At 41.5% G+C, this 22,797-nt stretch overlaps 1 protein-coding gene across 2 annotated transcripts in view; it reads right to left on the reverse strand.

The window, feature by feature from the left end:
* The window catches only part of FANCM (FA complementation group M), a 141,781-nt gene that overhangs the window by 64,251 nt on the left and 54,733 nt on the right, over nt 1-22,797 (reverse strand). For both annotated transcript variants that reach the window (XM_074956577.1, XM_074956576.1), the window contains exons 5-8: nt 17,815-17,946; nt 16,512-16,644; nt 11,517-11,648; nt 10,824-10,922 (exon numbers count right to left, since the gene is read on the reverse strand). In XM_074956577.1, the coding sequence (XP_074812678.1) occupies nt 10,824-10,922; nt 11,517-11,648; nt 16,512-16,644; nt 17,815-17,946 (496 nt within the window). The remainder of the gene's footprint in view (nt 1-10,823; nt 10,923-11,516; nt 11,649-16,511; nt 16,645-17,814; nt 17,947-22,797) is intronic.

The following is a 22,797-nucleotide window of genomic DNA, read 5'->3' on the forward strand; positions in this document are numbered from 1 at the left end:
AGTGGTTTTCAGCATCGTGGCTGCTCGTTACCGAGTCATAATTCTACACACGTCTATTGCTGCTGGAAGTAGAAGGGTCTCACCAACGGTGTGTGCATGTTTACATTTTGCAATTCGCCTGGCCACAACATAAGATGCTTGTAAAGCTTTTTGAGTAACAGCTGCTTCTTTAGACATTACTTTATTGCTGCTTTAATTCTTCAAGTTTCTGAAGGAAAATATTGTTGGGCTCTTTTTTATGAATTCCAGATGTCTGGTTTCTAAACGTCTCTGTAGTTTCCCTGGCCTCATACTTTCATTTACTAACATTTTAAAACAAATGACACATTGGGGCTGTGGACTTTCTGCAGTAATATTGACACAAACAAATCCAAGCATAATGTAACTATAATTGGATTGTCTGCTTTTCTTCTTTTTCTATTTAACATTATTAAAATCATCATCTTCAGCCAAACGTTTGCTACATGTAGGTTTAGCAAGTGGTAAAGGTTGTTCCAGTACAAGGATATCCCTCAGCCCCTTTCCCCTAACTGCTTGCACTGGGAAGCTCTCTCTGCCTCTGCTCCAGCTGGGGTCTTTCAGCTGAGAGACTTCCTGTTCAATGTTTCCCCTAGCCGGGAGTCTCTCTGCAAAAGGCTACCTCCATGAGCAGAGGCACCCAACCCCTGCAGCAGCAGGAGCATAAGACACAGACCCATAGATAAGACACAGGTGATTTTTACGCCCAGTTTAATAGTCTCTTAATTAAAAGCAAACAAAAAATTTGGGGTATCAATTAAAAACCTTTTCCCAACACTTGTGACTCCCCCATGAACCATTTATGGCTCTTCAAGGGAGCCATGAATTATAGTTTAGTACTGATTTAGCAGATACAAACGTGGAAAGACAGGATTTCTTTGTGTCTTCCACAGAGAGGGCATAGGCTCACAAAAATTCCTTGTTGGATGCTGTCTGCACCTGCCTATATTTTACACTGCTGATGTACAAATTCTCTTCCTCTGACTCCTGTCACAGACTGCAGAGAACCGTGGAGATCTCTTGGGAAGGGTGGCACTTCGGTGTCAGTGTCAATTGCTGTGGTTACGGAATAGTTACAGTGACTCGCTTAGTTTTTGGTGACACAGAGTTACATGCAATGATGCTTTGGAATTTTACTGGGTCCGTGAGCTTCTGGGGGTGGACTAGTATGATTGCTTCTTGTCTGCAGGAAGGAGATCACCAGAAGCTGTTTCTTGTATTCCCTGTATTTCATTTGAGTCTGAAAATCTAATCCAGAGTGTGACTGGCTGCATGTGTGTAGGTCCAGAGATTACTTGGAAAAAATCAAGGGTACAAAGGGTAGAAGTGGTGGTTTTGGATCATTGCAGCATCAACACGGTGTTTAGATACACATGGACAATAAGCCTTGGAAACAACATCACTGTTTCACACAGGTTTCAGAATGGTAGCCGTGTTAGTTTGTATCAACAGAAATAAAGAGGAGTCCTTGTGGCAACTTAGAGACTAACAAATTTATTTGGGCATAAGCTTTCGTGGGCTAAAACACACTTCATCAGATGCATGGAGTAAAAAAGACAGTAAGAAGAATATATATTATAGCACATGAAAACATGGGAATTACCTTACCAAAAGGGGGGTCAGTGCTAACAAGCCAATTCAATTAAGAATGAGAATAAGCCACTTCCACCTTAATCGAATTGGCTTGTTAGCACTGACCCCCCACTTGCTAAGGCAACTCCCATCTTTTCACGTGCTATAATATATATTCTTCTTACTGTCTTTTTTACTCCATGCATCTGATGAAGTGGGTTTTAGCCCATGAAAGCTTATGCCCAAATAAATTTGTTAATCTCTCAGGTGCCACAAGGACTCCTCGTTATTTTTACTATTTCACACAGTATCTCAGTCGACTCCTTTTCAAAAGTCTATAGATTAGCAGGATGCCCATGTTGCTAGATTCACGGAGTAGGCTGGTGCCCTGTGTTGATTTTCTTATAAGACTGAATAATAAAGGGCTTCCTGATCTCTGATCTTGCGTTGATCAACAGGAGCACTACTCTAGGGTGTTTGCCTTTGTTATAAGTATGTGCAAAGTAGCTGTTTCATGTTTTAATTTGATTGACCACAAGTGCCTCCTGAACTGCTTTCTGGATGCTGGTTTACACTTCCTGCAGCTGTTCCTTCTAGGAAAGACTTGGACTGAGGAGAAGTGGTGGATGTATGCTGTGATGGATCAATGATACTGATGCTGCCCAAGACAGTCAGCATATGAATGACAAACATGGTACAGTAACTTACCCTCTGTGCTACAAAAGACTGCTTAATTATTTATGTATACATTTTAATTTTGCATTATAACTGTAAAATTGTTAATCTCTTGCTTAGAATTGATGCCTAGCACACACTATTCACCCACAAGGTTCAGAAATCTTGGTCCATACTTAAATATTAGAAATCTCAAACATTTGAACTGATTTGAATATTAATTGCTTTTAAGAGGTCTGGCAAGCCCTCCTGCCCGTGATCCTAAGTAGCCAGGATATACTGATTTTAGGACACATTGCAGGGCCAACATGTTACAACCTATGAATCTTCAAAGGTCAAGTGAAAGGCCAGAAAGAACCATATTATGATCATGGAATATGATCTCTGCATCAAGACAGTAAGTTCTGTCAGAACTAAAAAATCTCCCTTAGAAAGATGTTCAGTGTTGATTAAAGATCTTAACTAATGAAGAATCTACCACATCCCTAGGTAAGCTGTTACAATGAATTACTCTCACTGTGAAAAGTGTGTGCCTTATTTCTAATCTGATTTTGTCTAGCTTTAGCCATTGGCTCTCATTATGCCTTTTTCTGCTAAATTAAAGAGCTGTCTACTGTCAGAAATCTCTTCCCCTTGTAGTACTTGTAGACCATGATCAGTCAGCTCTTAACCTTTTTCTTGGATAAACTAAATGTACTGGAGCTTCTTTAGTCTCTCCCTAGTTTTCCAGACCTCAGATCATTCCTACAGCTCTCTTCTGAAGGCTTTCCAATTTTTCAACATCTCCTTTGAAGCATGGAAACCAGAACTGAACACAGTATTCCAGTAATGGTCTCACTAATGCTGTATGCAGAACGAATAACCTCCCCTTCTCCTACTTGATATTCCCCGACTTAAGCATCTGAAGATTTTGTTCATCCTCTTAGCTCAGACAAGTAGGAGATGAGAAGATGAATAGGTGTGTTAACGTTAATTATGAGCTGCTGCTTGGTAGATGAGCTGAGCTGATTAAACTTTACTGGATTTGGAAATTTAACATAATTGACAGGGTACTGAGAGCACATATCCAGGCACTTATGTTGATAAAAAAGGAAATAGATTATTTAGCACTACAAACAGCTACTATTGCAGAAAACTGGAAGGTGGCTAATGTCGCACACCCAACTATAAAAAAAATCTGCTTCTCTGTTTCCGTTTGGCTACACAGAAAAAAAAAACAAATCTACAATTTTTACTTTGTAGGAAGTTTCAATAAAATGTTTTCCAGACCTAGACATATAAAAAATGAACAATAAGATCCTTATAACTGAATAAATAATAAGTAGCAACATAGCGCCAGTAAAATTTCTGCAGTCTCTCAAACCTCAACTGTCACCACAAGCCTCTTACTTCTATGGTTATTTGCACAAATTATTTTATGTATTATTGTGCTAAGCATACACCAAAAGCATCAAGCTTTTTTAATCTAAAATTGGAAAATTAGTGTTTTACTGACAAAATTATTTTTGTAATTTTGGCAAAAATTCAATGCTGTGATGGTAGAAAGATCTATAAATCAAAGAGTACATTAAAAATAGTAATTTATAAAGACAAGCAGTTATACACTGGTTGAATAAGATTAAAAAATACTGTAACAAGCCTTACATACTGGCCTGAAATATTTTCCCCCAATTTTTAAGGTATCAACACATACATAAATACTATTATGCTTAATCAATATTTCTGTAATATCATTACTTTGGCAATGCATCTTGCAAATTAAAAAAAGACAGTCCCTTTCCCACTAACCTATTAAAAAGAGCATGGTCTCCTTCCCTGAAGAATTTGCAGTCTCTATGTATGTATCCAACACAAACACTTAATTGTACAACAATTAAAGTTGCTCAAGTAAAGCCATGAGCACCACCAACAACAGGAAATTCAGAATTATGTTACATCAAAACTACCACATAGTAAAAGACAGTTACCTTTTCCGTAACTGGCGTTCTTTGAGATGCGTTGCTCATGTCCATTCAACTTAGGTGTGCATGCTTGCCACATGCACTGGTGCCTCAGCAGTATCCATAGGGGACCAGCTCTGGCACCCCCTAAAGTGGTGTGCACATGCTGCGGTATATTGGGCACTGCTGGTTCCCCCCACCCTCAGTTCCTTCTTGCCGGAAACTCCGACAGTGGGGAAGAAGGGCAGGTTGTGGAATGGACATGAGCAACACATCTCGAAGAACACCACTTACAGAAAAGGTAACTGTCTTTTCTTCTTTGAATGCTTGCTCATGTCCATTCAACTAAGGTGACTCCCAACCAGTACCCCTCAGAGGTTGGTAGGAGTTCACGGATGTGTAGATTGCAACACAGCTCTGCCACACCCAGCGTCATCCCTGGCCGGCTGAGTGATGGCGTAGTGGGCTGTGAATGTGTGCAACGAGGACCACGTCACAGCTCAACAGATGTCCTGGATTGGGAAGTGCTCCAGGAAGGCTGCTGAAGATGCCTGAACTCCGGTTGAGTGGGCTCTGAAGATTGGCAGTGGAGGGACTCCTGCCAACTTGTAGCAGGTCCAAATGCAAGAGATGATCCAGTTAGAAATCCTCTGCATGGACACTGGGAGGCCTTCCATCCTATCAGCTGTAGAGATGAAAAGCTGAGTTGACTTACAGAAAGGCTTTGTCCGATCTAGCTGGAAAGCCAGAGCCCTTCTTACGTCCAAAGTCTGAAGGCGCCTCTCTTCACTAATCTCATGGGGCTTAGGGCAGAAGACTGGAAGGAAGACGTCCTGGCTCATGTGGAAAATGGACACCACCCTGGGAAGGAAAGCCAGGTGGGGCCGGAGCTGAATCTTGTCCTTACTGAAGACTGTGTACGGTTCTGAGGTCAGGGCTCGCAGCTCGGAGACTCGCCTCGCTAACATGACCGCCACCAGGAAAGCTACCTTCCATGATAGGTGAGACAGGGAGCATAAGGCCAAAGGCTCAAAGGGTGGTCTCGTGAGCCTGGACAGAACCAAGTTGAGATACCACTAAGGGGCTGGCAACCAGACTTGAGGAAAGAGTCTCTCGAGGCCTCTAAGGAACCTTACCATTATGGCATGGGAGAACACCGTCTGCCATGGATTGGCAGATGAAAGGCTGAAATGACCACCAGATGCACCCTGATAGAGGAGTGTGCCAGACCCTGGTTCCTCAAATGAAGCAGGTAGTCTAAGATCGACTGCACCGAAGAATGCAAAGGGGAGATGCCCCATTCAGCCACCCAGTGGGAGAACGTTGTCCACTTTGCCAGGTAGGTCTGCCGAGTTGAGGGCTTTCTACTCTCGAGGACCTTCTGGACCCCTTCCAAACAGGCCTGTTCATCTGGGTTCAGCCACGCAACATTGATATGGTGAGGTGGACAGACGCCAGCCAGGTTGGGGTACAAGAGTCAGCTGTGATTCTGTGACAGCAGGCCCAGTCGGTTAGACAGGGCCAGGGAGGGATCGCTGACAAGCTTGATAGCATCCCGGACCAATGCTGGCAAGGCCACGCCGGGGCGATCATGATAACCTGCGCCTTTTCTCTCTTGATTTTCGCTAGGACCTTGCTGATGAGCAGAATCAGAGGGAACGCATACATCAGGCTTCCTGCCCATGGCAGGAGGAAGGCATCAGAGAGGGAGCCCTTGCCCTGACCCTGTCTGGAACAAAATCTGTGGCACATCCTGTTCTGCCTGGTCGTGAACAAATCCACTTCGGGAGTTCCCCACCTCTGGAAGATCATGCTCGCTACCTTCTGGTGAAGCACCCACTTGTGGTCAGAGGAGAAGTCCCTGCTTAGGTGATATGCTAGTGTGTTCTTGGCACCCAGAAGGTGACACACTTCTAGATGGATTCCGTGGTCGATGCAAAAGTCCCAGAGACAGAGTGCCGAGGATTGCGCGCCGCCTTGTCTGTTGATGTAGAACATCAAGGCTGTGCTGTCCATGAGGACTCTGACCACTCTGCCCAACAGGTAAGGTCGGAAGACTGTGCATGTACTGTGCACCGCCCTGAGCTCTTTGACGTTAAAGTGTAGTATCGGTTCCTCTGGGGACCACATACCTTGGGTCTGGAGGGTGCTGAGGTGTGACCCCCAGCCGAAGTCCAAGGCGTCCAAAACCAACTCGACTGAGTGAGGAGTGCTGACAAAGGGAACTCCTTCTAGGACTTTCCTGGGGTTGGTCCACCATAGCAGCAAGGTAAGTACTGTCATGGGGATGGTGACGACCTTCTCCAGGTGGTCCCTGGACTGGAAGTAGACCGTCGCCAGCCACTGCTGCAGGGGTTGCATCCGGAGCCTGGCGTGGCGCACCACATATGTACACGCTGCCATGTGACCTAGTAGACACAGGCAAACCCTGGCTGTGGTCAGGGGAAATGCAGAGACTTCCGCGATGAGGTACATCAGTGTCCTGAATCTCTCCAGTGGCAGGAACGCCCTGGCTCAGGTTGAGTCGAGCACTGCGCCGATGAACTCTATCCTCTGTACCGGAACCAACATGGATTTTTTGTCGTTTACCAACAGACCGAGGCAATGGTAGGAGGCTAACAGCATCGTGACATCCCTTTGTACCTGGCTCTGCCCTTGACTAGCCAGTCATCTAGGTATGAGTAGATCTGGACACCCCGACATCTGAGGTAGGCAGCCACCACTGAAATGCTCTTGGTAAATACCTGCGGTGCTGTTGCTAGGCCAAACGGGAGCACTGCAAACTGATAGGGTTTGGGACCCACCGTAAACCAGAGGAAGCGTCTGTGTCCCTCGAAGATGGACATGTGAAAGTATGCATTTTTCAGATTGAGGGCGGCATACCAGTCTCCCGGATCCAGGGAAGGGATGATGGAGACCAGGGAAACCATGAGGAACTTCAGCTTTGTTAGGAAGCGGTTCAGGTCTCGTAGGTCCAGAATAGGTTGTAGACCGCCCTTGACCTCTGGGATTAAAAAGTACCAGGAATAGAACCCCTTGTTCTTGAACTCTGGAGGAATGACCTCCACCACACCTACCTGCAGTAATCCCTCTACCTCCTGCATGAGGAGACCCTCATGAGAAGGGCCCCTGAAGAGGGACAGGAAGGGGGGTTGGAAGGAGGGGTAGAAAGTAACTGAAGGGTGTAACTCCGCGCCACCGTACTGAGGACCCATCTTTCCGACGTTATAGATGCCCACACAGGGAGGAAAGGAGAAAGGCAGTTGGTAAAAATAAGGGGAGGGAGGATCCTGGGAACAGTCTGGTATGTCGTCCTCAGGTGCACCCTCAAAATGAGCACTTGACACCTACTTATTGTGGGTCGAGCTCGACCGAGAGGCCTGCGAAGGCTGTTGGCTAGGACACTGCTGGTAGCCTCTGGATTTCTTATGGGGAGGCTCCCGGCGAGGGTGGCTCCCCTGACCCTGAGGCTCCTGCGGCTTAAACCACTTGCGGGCAGGGCCAGGAACATACACGCCCAGCATTTTAAGGGTCATGCGGGAGTCCGTTTGGCCACGGAGCTTATTGTCAGTCTGTTCCACAAAAAGGGCTTGCCCATCAAAGGTAAGGTCTTGCATCGACTGCTGAGCCTCCGTGGACAAGCCAGAGAGGGGCAGCCAGGATGCCTGGTGACGGCTGAGGCCATGGTTCAGCCAGCAGTGTCCACCGCATCCGATGACGCCTGAAGCCTGTCCCGAGGCAAAGTCCCGTTGGGGACCTACAAAGTCTCTAACTATACTTACGGGATTTATAAACACTAATCAAAAGCTATACATGGTATAATACAGGACATAACTAGTTTGTGCAAACAACCATCTACAGCACTAGCTGAAGCAGCAACAGTTCCAGCACCGTCACTGGTGGCAAGAAGGAATTGAGGGTGGGGAGAGCCGATGGCACCCTATATACCACGGCATGTGCACGCCACTCCAGGGGGCACCGGAGCCAGTCCCCTACTGATACTGCTGAGGGAAAAAATTCCAGCACCGATACATGTGGCAACCACACACACCTAAATTGAATGGACATGAGCAATCACTCGAAGAAGAACCAATTAACTTGGAGAGAGCACCATTATTCTGCAACTATTTACCACACTTACATCATCCAGCACACTCATAAGTATATGCATATTACATACATATAGATCTCTCTATATATATCTCCATTCTGTACTTAAAGAATAAGTGATATAAATTTGAAAAGAATACACCGTACTCTTCATATATAACGAAATGGTTAAATTCCTACTTTAAGTATAAAATTCAATTTAACCTTACTATGGAGCCATGGTCAGTACCTCCATATATAAATGACATGTATACATACTCAACGTGACTGAATATACCCCTACACACTTGTAATAATCTTTGCACAAAAAATGCCTTGTAAGGCATCATTTGAAAACTCAATTTGCTGGTCAGTACTGTATGATAAAGTATGTGTGGCATGATCGTACCCTAGTACGTCACATTCATGTAATATGATATGATTCCATGTGACCAGAGAGATGAGATCAACTTGCCAAGCTGGCCTACTTTAAATTTGTTTCTTCATGCAGTCCTTAATTTTAGGATTCCTCCAATTGTTCTTTTCAAATCAATGGTTTCAGCACTAAAAACGGTTTTATTTTCAAACATTTAACTTATGCTTCCTGATGCCAATGCATATAAAAATATATGGAGTAGGATTGAGGGGGAAGAGAGGTTGTTTTTGGTGTCATAAATTCTCAATGTTGCAAACACGGATTGCTCTACAATAAGAAGTCTCAAATTCTGAAATTAAGACTGGAATCACTTTTAAAAAGTCAGACTTTTTAAGCCTAATTAACTTGATACAGGTGAATCATTTAACGTTATCTGAAAGTGCTCTTTTCTCTGAAGCATCAAAATAAACATTTTGCATTATTTAAAGCACAAATATATGCACTGATTATCTTAGGTGACTTTTATGGCTTTTCACAGAATTCCAAATTAGGAGCGTCAAGCGTTGTATCCTTGAACTCCATAATGAAGAGTGATATACCTTTTCCTCTCCATTAACTGAAGTTTTCAGTGGGAGAGCTCTTCCAATTCTTCTTCCCAAGGAAGGAACTTTTGCATAATTAAAATATGAATTTTAATTTTTTAACACTTTTTAACACACAAAATAAACCCTATAAATCACACTAAAGTGAATCAAGTAAAAATACTACAAAGAAACAGAAAACTCAAAACAGATTAATAACATATCACATATGAGGATTTTGTTTATTTTCAATCCAACTCATTCTTAAAATTTCACATTTTTCCTTTAGTTATGTAAAAGTCACTTTGTCTGAAAACTTTGTTCCAAGTTCTCTGCCACTCAGGAAGATGACATTGCATCAGTTCTTGTTTACACTTTAAAATGTTTCCTGCACAACCATATTAACAAGATTTTTTTAAATGAAAGCATAGTTTCAGGGGCATAATTCTGCAGAGAGAGTTGGATTCCACAGCCTGCTCTGTGGCCATGAAATCCTGGAACAAATGAGACCCCAGTAATAAAACTAAAATGTTTATTATCATTGTTTTAACATTTGGTTAGAGTTGTGAAAGAATGTATAGTAAAATAAGGTTAACGTAACCTATAAGGGAATTTCACTTAAATAATTCTATGATGGCAACTTGTTTTTTCAGGGATTGCAACGGGGTCCACTCATCACTCTGGTGCCTCCTCAGCCTGTCTTGGGAATTAGCTCTGCTGTTGAGTGTGCCCCCTTTATGTGGTGCATTGCCATCGTGATTCCTGCTCTTGGACCCACGTCTCTCCAAGGACCATGGTGTCCTCTTCAGCGACACTGTGCCACACACTGTGATCCCCCATTCCAGAGGACCTGCAGTATACTGTTCAGCCACTTCCTGCCAGTGGCAAACTGCAGTCCACGGTCTAGCCACTTCCCGCGTGGCTCCGGCACCCCCTTTACCCTTGTATCAGGGCCTCAGTCTGCAACCCCCCAGCAGTCAGCCAGGAGTTATCTCTGGCTTCCTCGGCCCCTGTTTGCAGCACTGATCTGTCCAGGGTGCTGGCAGTTCTCTTGGCCCTTCAGGGACACAGTCCTTCCTCCCTGGGCTCCCAGCAGAGAACTGCCCTACTCTGCCTTGTAGCTTCCTTTTTATATGGGCCTACTTAGCCCTGATTGGCTGCCACCAGCACAGCCTCCCTAGGGCTGCTTTTAACCCCTTTTCTGCCAGTGAGGGGCAGCCGCCCCATCACAGGGATATTTTTTCAAGTGGATAAAATAAAAATACCTAGCAAAATATGCAAGACTTTCAATCAATTAAGGAATTAGAACATAAGAATGGCCATACTGGGTCAGACCAATGGTCCATCTAGCCCAGTATCCTGTCTGCCAACAGAGGCCAATGCCAGGTGCTTCAGAGGGAATGAACAGAACAGGTAATCATCAAGTGATCCATCCCTTGTCGCCCATTCCTAGTGTCTGGCAAGAAGAGGCTAGGAACATTTCAATTAAATGAATGAAACAATTAAAGAAGAATATTATGGATTCATACCCATATAGTGCTATTAGATTACATTTTGGAGACTAACATTTACCTGTACATCCCTTCCAGGATTTGAAGTGTTCTACTACAACCTCTTCTAATTTCTTTAATTTTGGATGACTGTAGATGATTTTATTTTTATTTGCAGGTCCTGTAAACCAAATAAAGTCATTTTAAAAAATATACCTATGTGTCTTTTTTGGAATAAGTATATAAGAGGTTCTGTGAACCTTGTTTTCTTAGTCTACTTCTCTCTTCCAAGTCTGAGAAGCACCAATTCCCAACATTATCAATCTAATTACAATAACTATCTAGCACATGAACTTCAGTGAACTCATTACTGAAGCGCATGTTTGTTAAACCCAGTTTTTCAAGACCGGAACATTACTTTTGTTGTGGTGAAATTAAAAAAGTATTGCACAAGTCTAGTTAAGAGATTATAATAATAATTTATAGTTAAATTCTAACTGAACTTCAAGGCTTCAGACCTACAAAACTGTGATTTGAAGGCAGATGGAACTGCTTAAATAGAACACATAAATGCAATGTAACTACCATCCAGTTTTGTGCACTGGGAAAGAGAGGCACCACACTGAATATCAGACTTATTTTGCATCACGAATCGTCAGCAGTTAGGCTTTATGTTGAATAGACCTTTTGCCAGATTTAAATTTTGAGGGGAAAAAGTGCTCTTCTAGAAAAAATTCAGGAAGCAAATATGCTGACTTCAAAGGTAAACACTGACCTGTTCTATTGTTGTAAAGAAAATTTCCATTTGCTGAAGTCACAGATGTGTCTGAAAACATGTTTTCAAGTTGCCGATACAATTTCATGAAGTCCTCATTCCGGCTAAGTTCATTCCTGGCACGAGTCAAGCCTTTATAAAAAGATAAGATGGTTTAATATTCAAACTCTTGAGTAATCTTAAAGATATGGTGTTTTGCTACATATAAACTGAATTTCATTTAGAATCAATTCCACATTTCCTTAACTGAAACCAAAATAGAATTTTCTGAAGCAGCTAAGGTTATAATGGAAAGGCTTATGTAATTGGGAGTAAGTATTATTTCAGGGGGTGTTAGCGTGTAAGTACGAGAATTAAATGCACATAACAGAAGTCTACATCCTGTTGAGGAAAATTAAAAATGATTATTAAAGAACTCTTAAGCTTGTTCTTTTCACCAACAGAAGTTAGTCCAACAAAAGACATTACCTCACTCACCTTGTCTCTTTAATATTATCCAGTTTAAATTAGGAAACTGGCCAGCTGTTCAAGATGCTTTCTGCACTCAAGGGGACCCATAGCTGAAAACAGTTGAGCTACTAGTGTAAGCAGGACAGTGTTACATGTCTTCTTGAACGTTTCTGTAACAGTGCAGAAAAAAGGTTTGCCCTGGTTACCCTAACAGCTGAACTATTGCCAGCCCTGGTTCAAGGGAAGCCACTGTAATGGAGAATGTTGTCAGTAATCAACTTCCCATTGCAGAAAGGGCTTAAGGAAGCAGTGAAACGGAAGAAATGGGAAAAATAATAAATGCATACTCCAGCGCATGCATCAACTAATACAACAGTCTGTTGTATTAGTAGATAGTAATAAAATGTCCAAGTAAGCACGTACGAAAGCAGTAATTGTAAAAATACCAGCGCATGAATGTCACAAGACACTAGCATATACATTACTATTTGCTAATGATTTCTATGATCTGAGGCATTCTGTAAGGTTGTTTTTTTTTTTACATTGGTATCAAATCATCCAGAAGTGCTAATGGTATCATGAATACAAGCTCTCATGAGAGAGCTCCTGTCGGCTTAATAACTCCACACGTCTGCAAGAAGCAGTAGCTATATCAGTGGGAGAAGCTCTCCTGCCAACATAGAGCTGTCTACACAGGGAGTTAAGATCGGTATAACTACACTGTTCACACCCTGGACTGATGTAGTTATTCCGAAGCAAGTGTGTACTGTAGACGTGGCCAGATTCATATTAGTTTCTTTCTAAATTAATAAGGATATGTGTATATTGCATTGGAAATCCAGGGTCAGACTCACGTGTGAGCCCAACCCCGCCCTACCAGCCACACACAAATCTTTCTGACTTGGGTCAGCAAGCACTCAGGACCTGGCTCCTTGGATTCATCTGGGGAGCATGTAGAGAAGTCCAAGCCCTAGTCCTACTGTGACTTGGGTCTGAGCCCCGTCACTTTGCAGTGTGGATGCAGTTCAAGCCACAAACTCAAGTCAAAAGGTCTGCATAGTGCAGTATGGATACGCTAGCATGGTTGAGAGACCCGGGTCCCACAACTGTAGACCCAGGTTTACAATGCAGTGTGGATGCTCAAGCATACCAAGTCCACAAGCACAGGTCCCACAGACCAGGGTTTACAACACAGTGTAGACATATCCTAAGTGGTTAAAATATATTGTGTATCTTATTCTATACATCTGTTTGTACCCTGAACCTTTTCTAGATATGTGGTTCTCAGCCTTTTCCACACCATGGCCCCATGTTACAAAAGAAAGTGTATGGACCAACATTCCTTTCCATCTAGCCACAAAGAAAGGGTGTGTGGCAGTGACCCCAGGTTGAGAAAGAGGTTACTTGCCAGTAACTGTTATTGCTTGAGTGTGACACCCCTGCACACTCACACTTCTGTGGCTGGCATCTCTTGGCATAGAGCTGCCCAACCATCTTGAAAGCCATTTTGCCCCTTGAGGAGAATTCCAAAGGCTCCAACCACCCCTCAGTTCCTTGCCTAATTTTGGAATTATTGAACTGAGACTCAAAAGAAGTGGAGGCAAGTTGATGAGGAGTGCGAATATGCAGAGGCAACATGCTGGACGAACAGTTACTGGTAAATTTCTTTTCCAGTGGCTCTGCATTCTCCCATTTGTGGGAGATTAGTGAGCAGTACCTCTCAGAAGATGGGATGAGCAATTCCAGGTGAACAAGGACTTAAAAATGAGCATCACCTTTGGATGACATATCAAGAGAGTATTAGAAGTGCCTACAATCTTGCTCTCCCAGATCTGACCTCAGTGAAGGACAACAATTTTTTTGCGTTAAGACCATACAGTTTTTCAAGTAACGGCTTTGCAATTTCTATAAAAAAACTAGTAAGGAAGCCTGTAATATGGGTGCTGTGTTCAGATTAGTTAATACCTTTTGATATATCCAGATAACTGAACACGGGCAAGTCATAACAAGGGCATAAATGAGACTTGGGAAAATACAGACAGGTTAGTGACCTGTCCAAGATGGAAACAGATGGCTGGAGACTGAAAATGGGCATGAGGACACTGACCAAATCACATCTCTCATATGCTCTACAGTTTAGAGAGTATTTGCCATCTGGCCTGTATCTAATTAAGTCTGTGGGCTGAAAGGCTATGAGGAATGACTTCTTCACAGATGTCTGCTGTATGGTACAGATGATACTCTGACAAACCAGAGGTCCCAAGACCTTTGTGAAACAAGACTCCAATCCCAAAAGCAAAAAAAGAGATACATGAAGCAGAGGAAATATCCCATGACAGCTACATCCACCTCATGATGACAAAGATCCAGTGAATTGGGAAGACGTATCATATTCAAAGGCAAACCCTGGTAAGGATTATTAACAACATCTTGGCTCCACACCAGCTGATCACAGAATCATAGAATATCAGGGTTAGAAGGGACCTCAGGAGGTCATCTAGTCCAACCCCCTGCTCAAAGCAGGACCAATCCCCGACTAAATCACAGACAGATCTGCAGACAGATCTCGTGAACCAATAGGATCAAAGAGAATACACAGAGGAATTCCTGATTCCAGCCCAAGAGAAGGGGCTTCTATCAAGGACATTAAGTCTTGTTTGACCATGTATCAGAACTGGAGACAATGAGCAGTCTCCTTGCCTAGTCAGGACTACTCTCCTTGTACTACACAATACCCGAACAAGACCTAAGACAGACATCTGTGTCATTGTATGAAAACTCTCTTCAAAGTATTTGCCTGGACATAGCTCTCCACCCTACACCACATGAGTATGTGGTATTGGCCAAAGAGAGACAGCCTTCCAAGCTAAACAAAACAGCTCTCAACTCCAGATCACTGGCATGAAGCTTTCATCTGGGACGAGATCCACAAACCTTGAAAAGGTGGGGTGAGGTGGCAAGATAAATATCCCAGTCCACATCTGGCAATATTCCTTTAGAGATGGTAAGGGAGGTGAGAAGGGAATTCCCTTATATGCATGTGTTTCCTTCACCTTTTCCATCTTGAATGATCTGAGACTTAAGTGGCTCAGTTGTAAGTAGGGTCAAGAAGAGGTAGAACCTTTGTAAATCAGTGTTGTGAAGACCACCGATATAGCCTGGGTGTGGTATCACCCAGTTACACTATTAAGGAGCCTGTCTGTGGGCCAAGGTCCAGATGCGGAAATGAATGAAAAAATGCCCTGACACCTGGAAACTTGAACATTTCTACTGATTTTATCTGGAGGACTCCCACAAAAGGAACTTCTAGACCCTCAGTAAGCTATCTCTGCAGGAACTGAAAGTAAACCATCTGTAACCCATCACCTTTGTGTAGTGTTTATCTGAGATTAAGTTTCTGATACTGGAAAGACTCCAGGACAGGAGATCTAGGTATAAGGGTGCCAACATAGCATACCCCAAAGGATCAGGGGACTATTGTGCTCCCTATAAAAGCACAGGTTCTCAACACCAGACTCAGACTATCCAGTTAGGTCTGGGGACACATCCTCTGAGCAACTTATGCTAGACAGAGGCCCACTGCATATGAATATCCTGTATTGCACTTAGACTAGTACATCACCAAAGCTGACACTGGATGAGGAAAGCATCAAGGATCCTGTGTGCAATAACTGCACCTTTGGCAGTAAAGAAGGAATTACAAGCAGTTGGGACCATTCCCATTTTATACTCTCAGAACCCATCACCATATATATATATATATATACATATACAAGCATTAGGAAGGGGCAAGCGGCCCCAGACACTGCTCTCTAGAAGCAGCTTGATGCCAGGAGGTACTAATCCCACGAATAGGAATATGCAGAGGCCAGTCAAAGAAGAATCCAGGTTTTATACCACAGTAAGATCTTTTCTACACCATCAAAAATGGAACACACTATACTCCACTAGTGATGGCGAGAGAGGAAGATGTAGTGCAGACAGTGTTCAGGCATTTTACCGTCATGTACCTAACCCTGCAGAGCCAGGAGACATGATGGTAAAAACACCAGAGTGCTGCCCACGCTCTGTCTTCCATGGCTGCTATTACCAATAGAGCTGAATTGTTGGGGAATTACAGGTCCTTTTTTTTTGTTTGGCCAGTGTAGACACTGCCTTAAAGACCTAATCCATTTCTGCACAGACCTTTTAATGGCTGGTTCTGTCTCTTTTCAGGTCTATTGCTGTATCGTGCTCTGAACTCTGATTGCATCTTCCTCATACTTCACTGATCTATCTCCATACACACACCATTGCTTTCCCAATCTAACTACACTATCTCATCTACAGATTAGTTCAAGTCTTACGTTGAGCATGATATTTTCATCAAAATGTAAGCTGCAAAAAGAAAATATACAAATTTTATTTGCAACTCATTTGTTAAACTATTTTTGTTCTAAATACTCATATATACCTGGTACTCAACGTAATATGTTTTTATTTCCTAGTAATTAATTGGAGGAGGAAATAAGGAGCAGAGATAGTTTGTTTGTGAATGCATTTTACCTTTTGATCCATCCATAATTCCACACAGGAAGATAAATAATGATCGTGTTCCCATCTGCAGCAGTAGTTCATAACCATGATACAAACTAATGCAAAGAGCAAAATCTCCTTCAATTACGCCCTGTTGTATCCCCTAATAAAACAATTATGACACACTGGATTAAATAAAAGAGGTCAATAAGCAACAGGGATCAAACTGCAATTTTTGATGCCAAAAATCAGTTTAACATTTGAAAAATGAAACTGCAAAAGAAAACAATACTGAATTGGTGGTTTGTCCCCCAAAAACCTCATGAACCAGGCTGGAAATGGTTTGGGAAAGTTTCCTAATAATTAATAAAAGTAACCTTTTTTCCTCAAAGGAGTCATGGAAGAATTTTGATAAAGGAATCACTTGAGAATAATGGACACTGGCAAAAATATTTTCAGAATACACCAATGCGGTTTTGCTTGTCCTCTGGAATAAATTAACTATCTGCCTGATCAAGAGAATACCATTTTGTTGTGCTGCTTGTTGTGTCTGGCAGGGTGGGATTTCCTTTACACTTACCCAGCCTAAGCATCTTGAGTTGATAAAGCTGTACTGGTTGTTACAAATCACATTCTCTGTTATGCTTAAGGCACTCATAGGACTTTTGGAAAACCATAAATGAACTGAGTTTCTCTGTATAGCTGTCACCTGGCTTACTGAATAAATGAAGGGAAGACTATTTGTGATTAGTAAAAACCCTGGGGCAATTTAGACAAGGAGGTGCATTAGCTGAATTTTCAGACCTCAATGTAATCTGGGCAGTTATATTTTACATGTCTAGTTCCCTATATAGTTTCAGATGGATACAGTATTCTTCCATCTTTTCCTAAATCAGGGGTTCTCAAACTGGGGTCAGGACCCCTCAGGGGGGTCGTGAGGTTATTACAGCGGGGGTCGCGAGCTGTCAGCCTCCACCCAAACCCCACTTTTTCTCCGCATTTATAATGGTGTTAAATATATAAAAAAGTGTTTTTAATGTATAAGGGGGGGGGTCACACTCAGAGGCTTGCTGTGTGAAAGGGGTCACCAGTACAAAAGTCTGAGAACCAAGGTCCTAAATGGTCCTGCAGTGGTGTTGAGAGTGGTTAAACAAGTTGGCACATTCCATCCCAGGGCTGCATATCTGTGGTAATTTCTATTTATAGTTTGTCAAGCATTTTGAGATCCATTGGTATTTTATGTACTATGTAAATGTAGGAGTATTACTACTTTTTATTGAATACTGTAGAATATAAACTCATTTAGCCAATTACATTACTAAGTAACATTTACCGCATTGCGTGAAGAAGGGTTTTTCCGAAATTGATCTCTTGCTAGAATTATCTGGTACTTTGTAAGGCTGGGAATATCACGCTGTGCCAAAACTCGAATTTTAATCAGGCGGCCAGCAAATGTTTCCAAAACCTGCAGGTAAAACAAAAAGTGCATATGTAATGCAAAGATAAGAAATGATTATGCTTTTTCAAAATTTCATTTTTTTATCTATAATAAACAGTCAGCTTTAATAAACAGTTATCTGCCAAACAGAGATAAAATAAACAGAATTTAACTGACTCTTAGTTTGTAGGTTAAATGGTAATTTTGTAGAGACTATTCTGTGATTACATTCACTTCAGGATAGCTTATAGTATAGCAGATGGATACTGCCCATGTTTTTTCCCATTACAGTGTTCTCCACTGTCAATGTAAGTTTCTTGTGTCTTCCAGGGTGTAAGTATTTTTTTTTAAATTTAATTCTGTTCATACACATCATGCAAGCCTGTTTTCTACTTAAGTGGAGCAAGGGAAATTACCTGCTCTAATTCATCTTAATACTGTTTTTCTCCTTTGTTCCTTTGCCAAAGGTGGTCAGGATTTTTTTCCATATACGTAGTTTTGCATGAGCACTAACTCTACAATTTTATTATTGGAGTAATCAGATTTGCTCTAGACAAATGGCCTTTTCAATTTGTTGGTCCATTTGGGTAGCAGTATCGAAAGAGTCTTAGCACTCTGTAACACCATCACAAGTTTTCTCCAAAGACATCTTTGTTAATTTGACAAGAGACCATTAACTCTGAGTTCATGTTAGCTGTATGCACTAGTAATCAGACTGAGGTAGTGTCTGTACTAACTATATTTACACAATTTCCCAGAGGTTGTAGGAGGACCTCAGCTGAATTGGTGTAAAAGCCAGTGAAAGCTGTAACATTCAGAAAACTCTGGACGCCCTACCTGTTTATAACCATTTTTGTTAAACATGTTGAAAAACGAGGCTAACTGCAGTAGTAAGTACAGGTCTGCTTGTTGGAATCTTGGGTACCAACAGCTCCCACCAGTTTAAACACTGGTTAAGGCTAAACCAGAGGGAAACGGTTTGGGAAAGTTTCCCCTGTGTCTAGAGTGAAATGTACTAACAGCAGAAAATCAATATCAGATAAATCACAGTTTTAGAAGTAGAACACGTTTATTCCAGACGTCAACTATTCCAGTTTTACTTTGCACAAACCTATAATATTCCGATCTCTAACTATGGTAATTATCAAGTCTACAATTCATCTACATGTACCCACTACGATGACAACTTAACATAGTTCTTTTTGCTCACTTGCTTCAACTTATACTGCAAGTTGTATTGTTCTGGCTCCTTATTTTGCATTTGCTAGTTTAGACATACTAGGGCACTTGAAGGCAAGTCCTGGGGGAGGGGAGAGCGATAAACTGCCTCAGCTCATCTACAGAGATTTCTCCCCCACAGAATCACCAATGAGAAAGGAAAGGGAGTGGGAGAGGAGTGAGAGGAGCTTCAGTATGGGAACATATCTCCATCCCTGCATGTCACAGACCCGTTGAATGTGGAAAACCTAACTAGGGGATTATAAAGTCAGCAGACTAAGCAGCCCATTATGATGTGAGCAGTGGGCTGTTTATTGGAAAATGAGTCTGGGGCTCCAACTATTAACTTAATGCTCTGTTGTGTGGATCTGGGTCTGCTTCTCTTGCCTCCTTCCATGGCCTTGAATTGGGAGACAGAAATGATCCACTGCTAGGACCATGATAAAATGTTGAAGCTAATGTAGCAGCTTGTCAGTAGCAATTTCTACCTTGGGAGAACTGCCTTCATATCATTGTGTCACTTGCTCCCTCCTGGGAGGAAATGAAGCAAAGCAGGAAAGATCAAGGGGATTGGTTGCTGCTTCACTGTTGGGGCTTCCTGACTTTTTTCTGGCTCAGGAGAAGGCTACTAGGGTGACCCCTTCCTGAGCTGGCCACAAAACGAGGAGAGCTTATTGTCTATGCACTGTCGGGCAATAAGTGTCAGAATATCAAGTTTTCCCTCTAGGCTTTTTTCTGCTTGATTGCTAGGCTCAGGGGCATATGCTGCTGTAGTACTTCAGGAAGAAAGGGAAGCCAGAATCCAATCTCTCTGTCCCAAAAGCCAGTGAAAAACACTTGCCCAGATTTCTGCATCAGAAATTAAAAACATTAAGGTTTATTTTAATTTAGAAAAAAAATCAGAACATCCTAAATCTCTTGCAGCAAGGAGTTCTTGTTCACTTTGCCTGTATCTGTGGAGGCAGAATAAAGGTGGCATACTCTTCAACAGAACAATTATACCCCGGGAGCCAATAAGTCAGTTCTTCCCCAAAGACCTATTGTAGAATCTGTAGGGACTTTATTGAGCTGAAGAAATACATATTCTATGGCATATATCAATGTAACTTGTAAATGATAGTCACTAACCACTAAATTAACAACATGATGGGACTTGAGTGAGATCTGCATTACACATTGGAATAAAATATCTAAATAACATGATTTGAGCAGGTCAGGGGAGACATTTACTGGAACGGCATGCCGTAAAATACTATATTCTAAGAGAAGCAATAACTTCCATAATGCAGTACTACTATTAGATCAAAGAAATACTTCAAGATGAGAACGTGAAAGACCTGAAGGCAAAAGTGTAGTGTGCATTACACCCAAAGACCTGTATAGTGTACATTAGTATTTGAATATAAGCTAACAAACATAAACAAGACTTCTAACTAAAAAATAGCGTATACAAAATATAAAGGTAGACATTTTTCTTTTAAAGGGAGCCAACGCCTTTGCTAAATTTTGATAACATCATAGCTATGGTTTTATGTACAGGTTTTTTGGTTTTTTTTACACTATTATTTCTTGTAATTAGATACATCTTTTAAATTTTTCATTACGTATGTTTGTGTTTCATCTCCCTGACCTAATCTGCGGTATGGAAGAAAATGATATCCCCACTACAAACACAGTGTACAAGCACTGATTATCTGATCTAATCATCTTCTACAAAACAAACCAAGAAAGACTATTATGAAAGACAGCAGGATTTAGTCACCTGGAGCTTCAAAACTGAAGTAGATAAGGACTGTAAACATAACCTACTTAGAAAAGTTACAGCAACATGTATCACTCAGATACAAGTGAATCATTTTACATTTAACTAATCTCCCAGTATTTGATTTAAATCAGCTATAATTAAAAAGCAGAGTAACTGCAAATCATTTTAATCTTTCCAGGACATTTTAGTTATACACAATAGTATAAAAATATTTTTTTAAATAGAACTGTAGAACAAATAAATTTTCTTTTAAATTTAAATATGAAATTCTCAATAGTGCCTGAGTATATTTATAACTCAATGAGATCAGTTAAAAAAAAACAGCTGAACATATTACCAACAGTATATACAAAGACATGCATGCATAATTATCCCACTCTATCAAGTGGGAAAGTAGCCATGAGTGCAGTGGCATATGGTATCAAATTAAATAAAATATTTTCCCCTACTAAACAAAATCAACATAACTTTCACCACATAAAAACTGATCAATTTCACCCCCACACGACTTAAGGTACTAAACTACAAAAAGGTTTCCCATGGCCCACTAATATCCTCAAGTATACATGGAATCATTTGAGACCTGAATTCAAATCTAGCATAGACTGCAGTATGGATGTTTTAATATATTTAAGAATATGCACATTAAGTCAAATCGGATATGATTTAAGAACCGCTGTGATCTCTCACTAGTTCATGGCATTAATTTGTTCTCTTTCAGTCTAAATAAAAATAAAGGATGTAGGATTATTCCTAGAGACGGCAGATTTAGGCAGGAAATAAACCCTGTCATTAGACTGGTTATTTAACTCCACACTACCAAGTTTCCCGCAGTTAAAATGATCTCTAACAGTGGAAGAGGATCAGGAAAAAAAGATTTAATAGCTTGCGCATAAGGAAGTCTTTTTTGGGAGAAGGATTAGTTTGAGGGGAACTATCATCTTAAGAACATAACATAAGAACGGCCATGCTGGGTCAGACCAATGATCCTTCTAGCCCAGTATCCTATCTTCCCATAATGGTCAATACCAGGTGTTTCAGAGGGAATGAACAGAACAGGCAATCATCAAGTGATCCATCCCCTGATGTGAACTCCCAGCTTCTGCAAATCAGAGGCTAGGGACACCCAGAGCATGGAGTTGTATCCCTGACTATCTTGGCTAATAGCCATGATGGACCTATGCTCCATAATTTATCTAATTCTTTTTTAAACCCTCTTATAGTTTTGGCCTTCACAACATCTCCTGGCAATGAGTTCCATAGGTTGACTGTGTGGTGTATGAAGAAATACTTCCTTCTGTTTGTTTTAAACCTGCTGCCTATTAATTTTATTGGGTGACTCCTGGTTCTTGTGTTATGCAATTGAATGTATCCTCTTAAAAATAAAGATGGTAAGATCTAACCTACACCTGGCCTCCCATAATCATAGGAAGTTCAAAGTCTGACCTCCTGTCAAAAAACAGGCCACGGAGCTTCCCCAAAATAATTCCTACAGCATATCTTTTAGAAAAACATCCATCCCCACCTCCACGGAGTGGCAGACCTTAAGGAAAGTTTGGCAAACAGAGGATGTTTATTGTTTTAAGGTATGTTTTCTCTTAAATGCTTTGAATTCAAGAAAATCTGGAACATTTTATCTATAGAACTACTAAACATTAAGAGACAAATGATACACTGCTATACTACCTTGAAATCCTTTTTTAAATTGTCCAAAACTAAATCGACATCCAAAGCTAAACAAACACAGACTTGGTATGGAACTCATTGTGGTCTACCCAATAACAGTACCTATATCTCTCCTTAAGTTGTCTTTCTGATAACCATATACATTCATTCCGATCCTTAAGCCTTTCCTTACTTCTCACCTGCTTTCTGGTCAGATGAATATATATTAT

This window comes from Natator depressus, chromosome 6, assembly GCF_965152275.1.
Source record: "Natator depressus isolate rNatDep1 chromosome 6, rNatDep2.hap1, whole genome shotgun sequence".
In the NCBI taxonomy this organism is placed as follows: Eukaryota; Metazoa; Chordata; order Testudines; family Cheloniidae; genus Natator; species Natator depressus.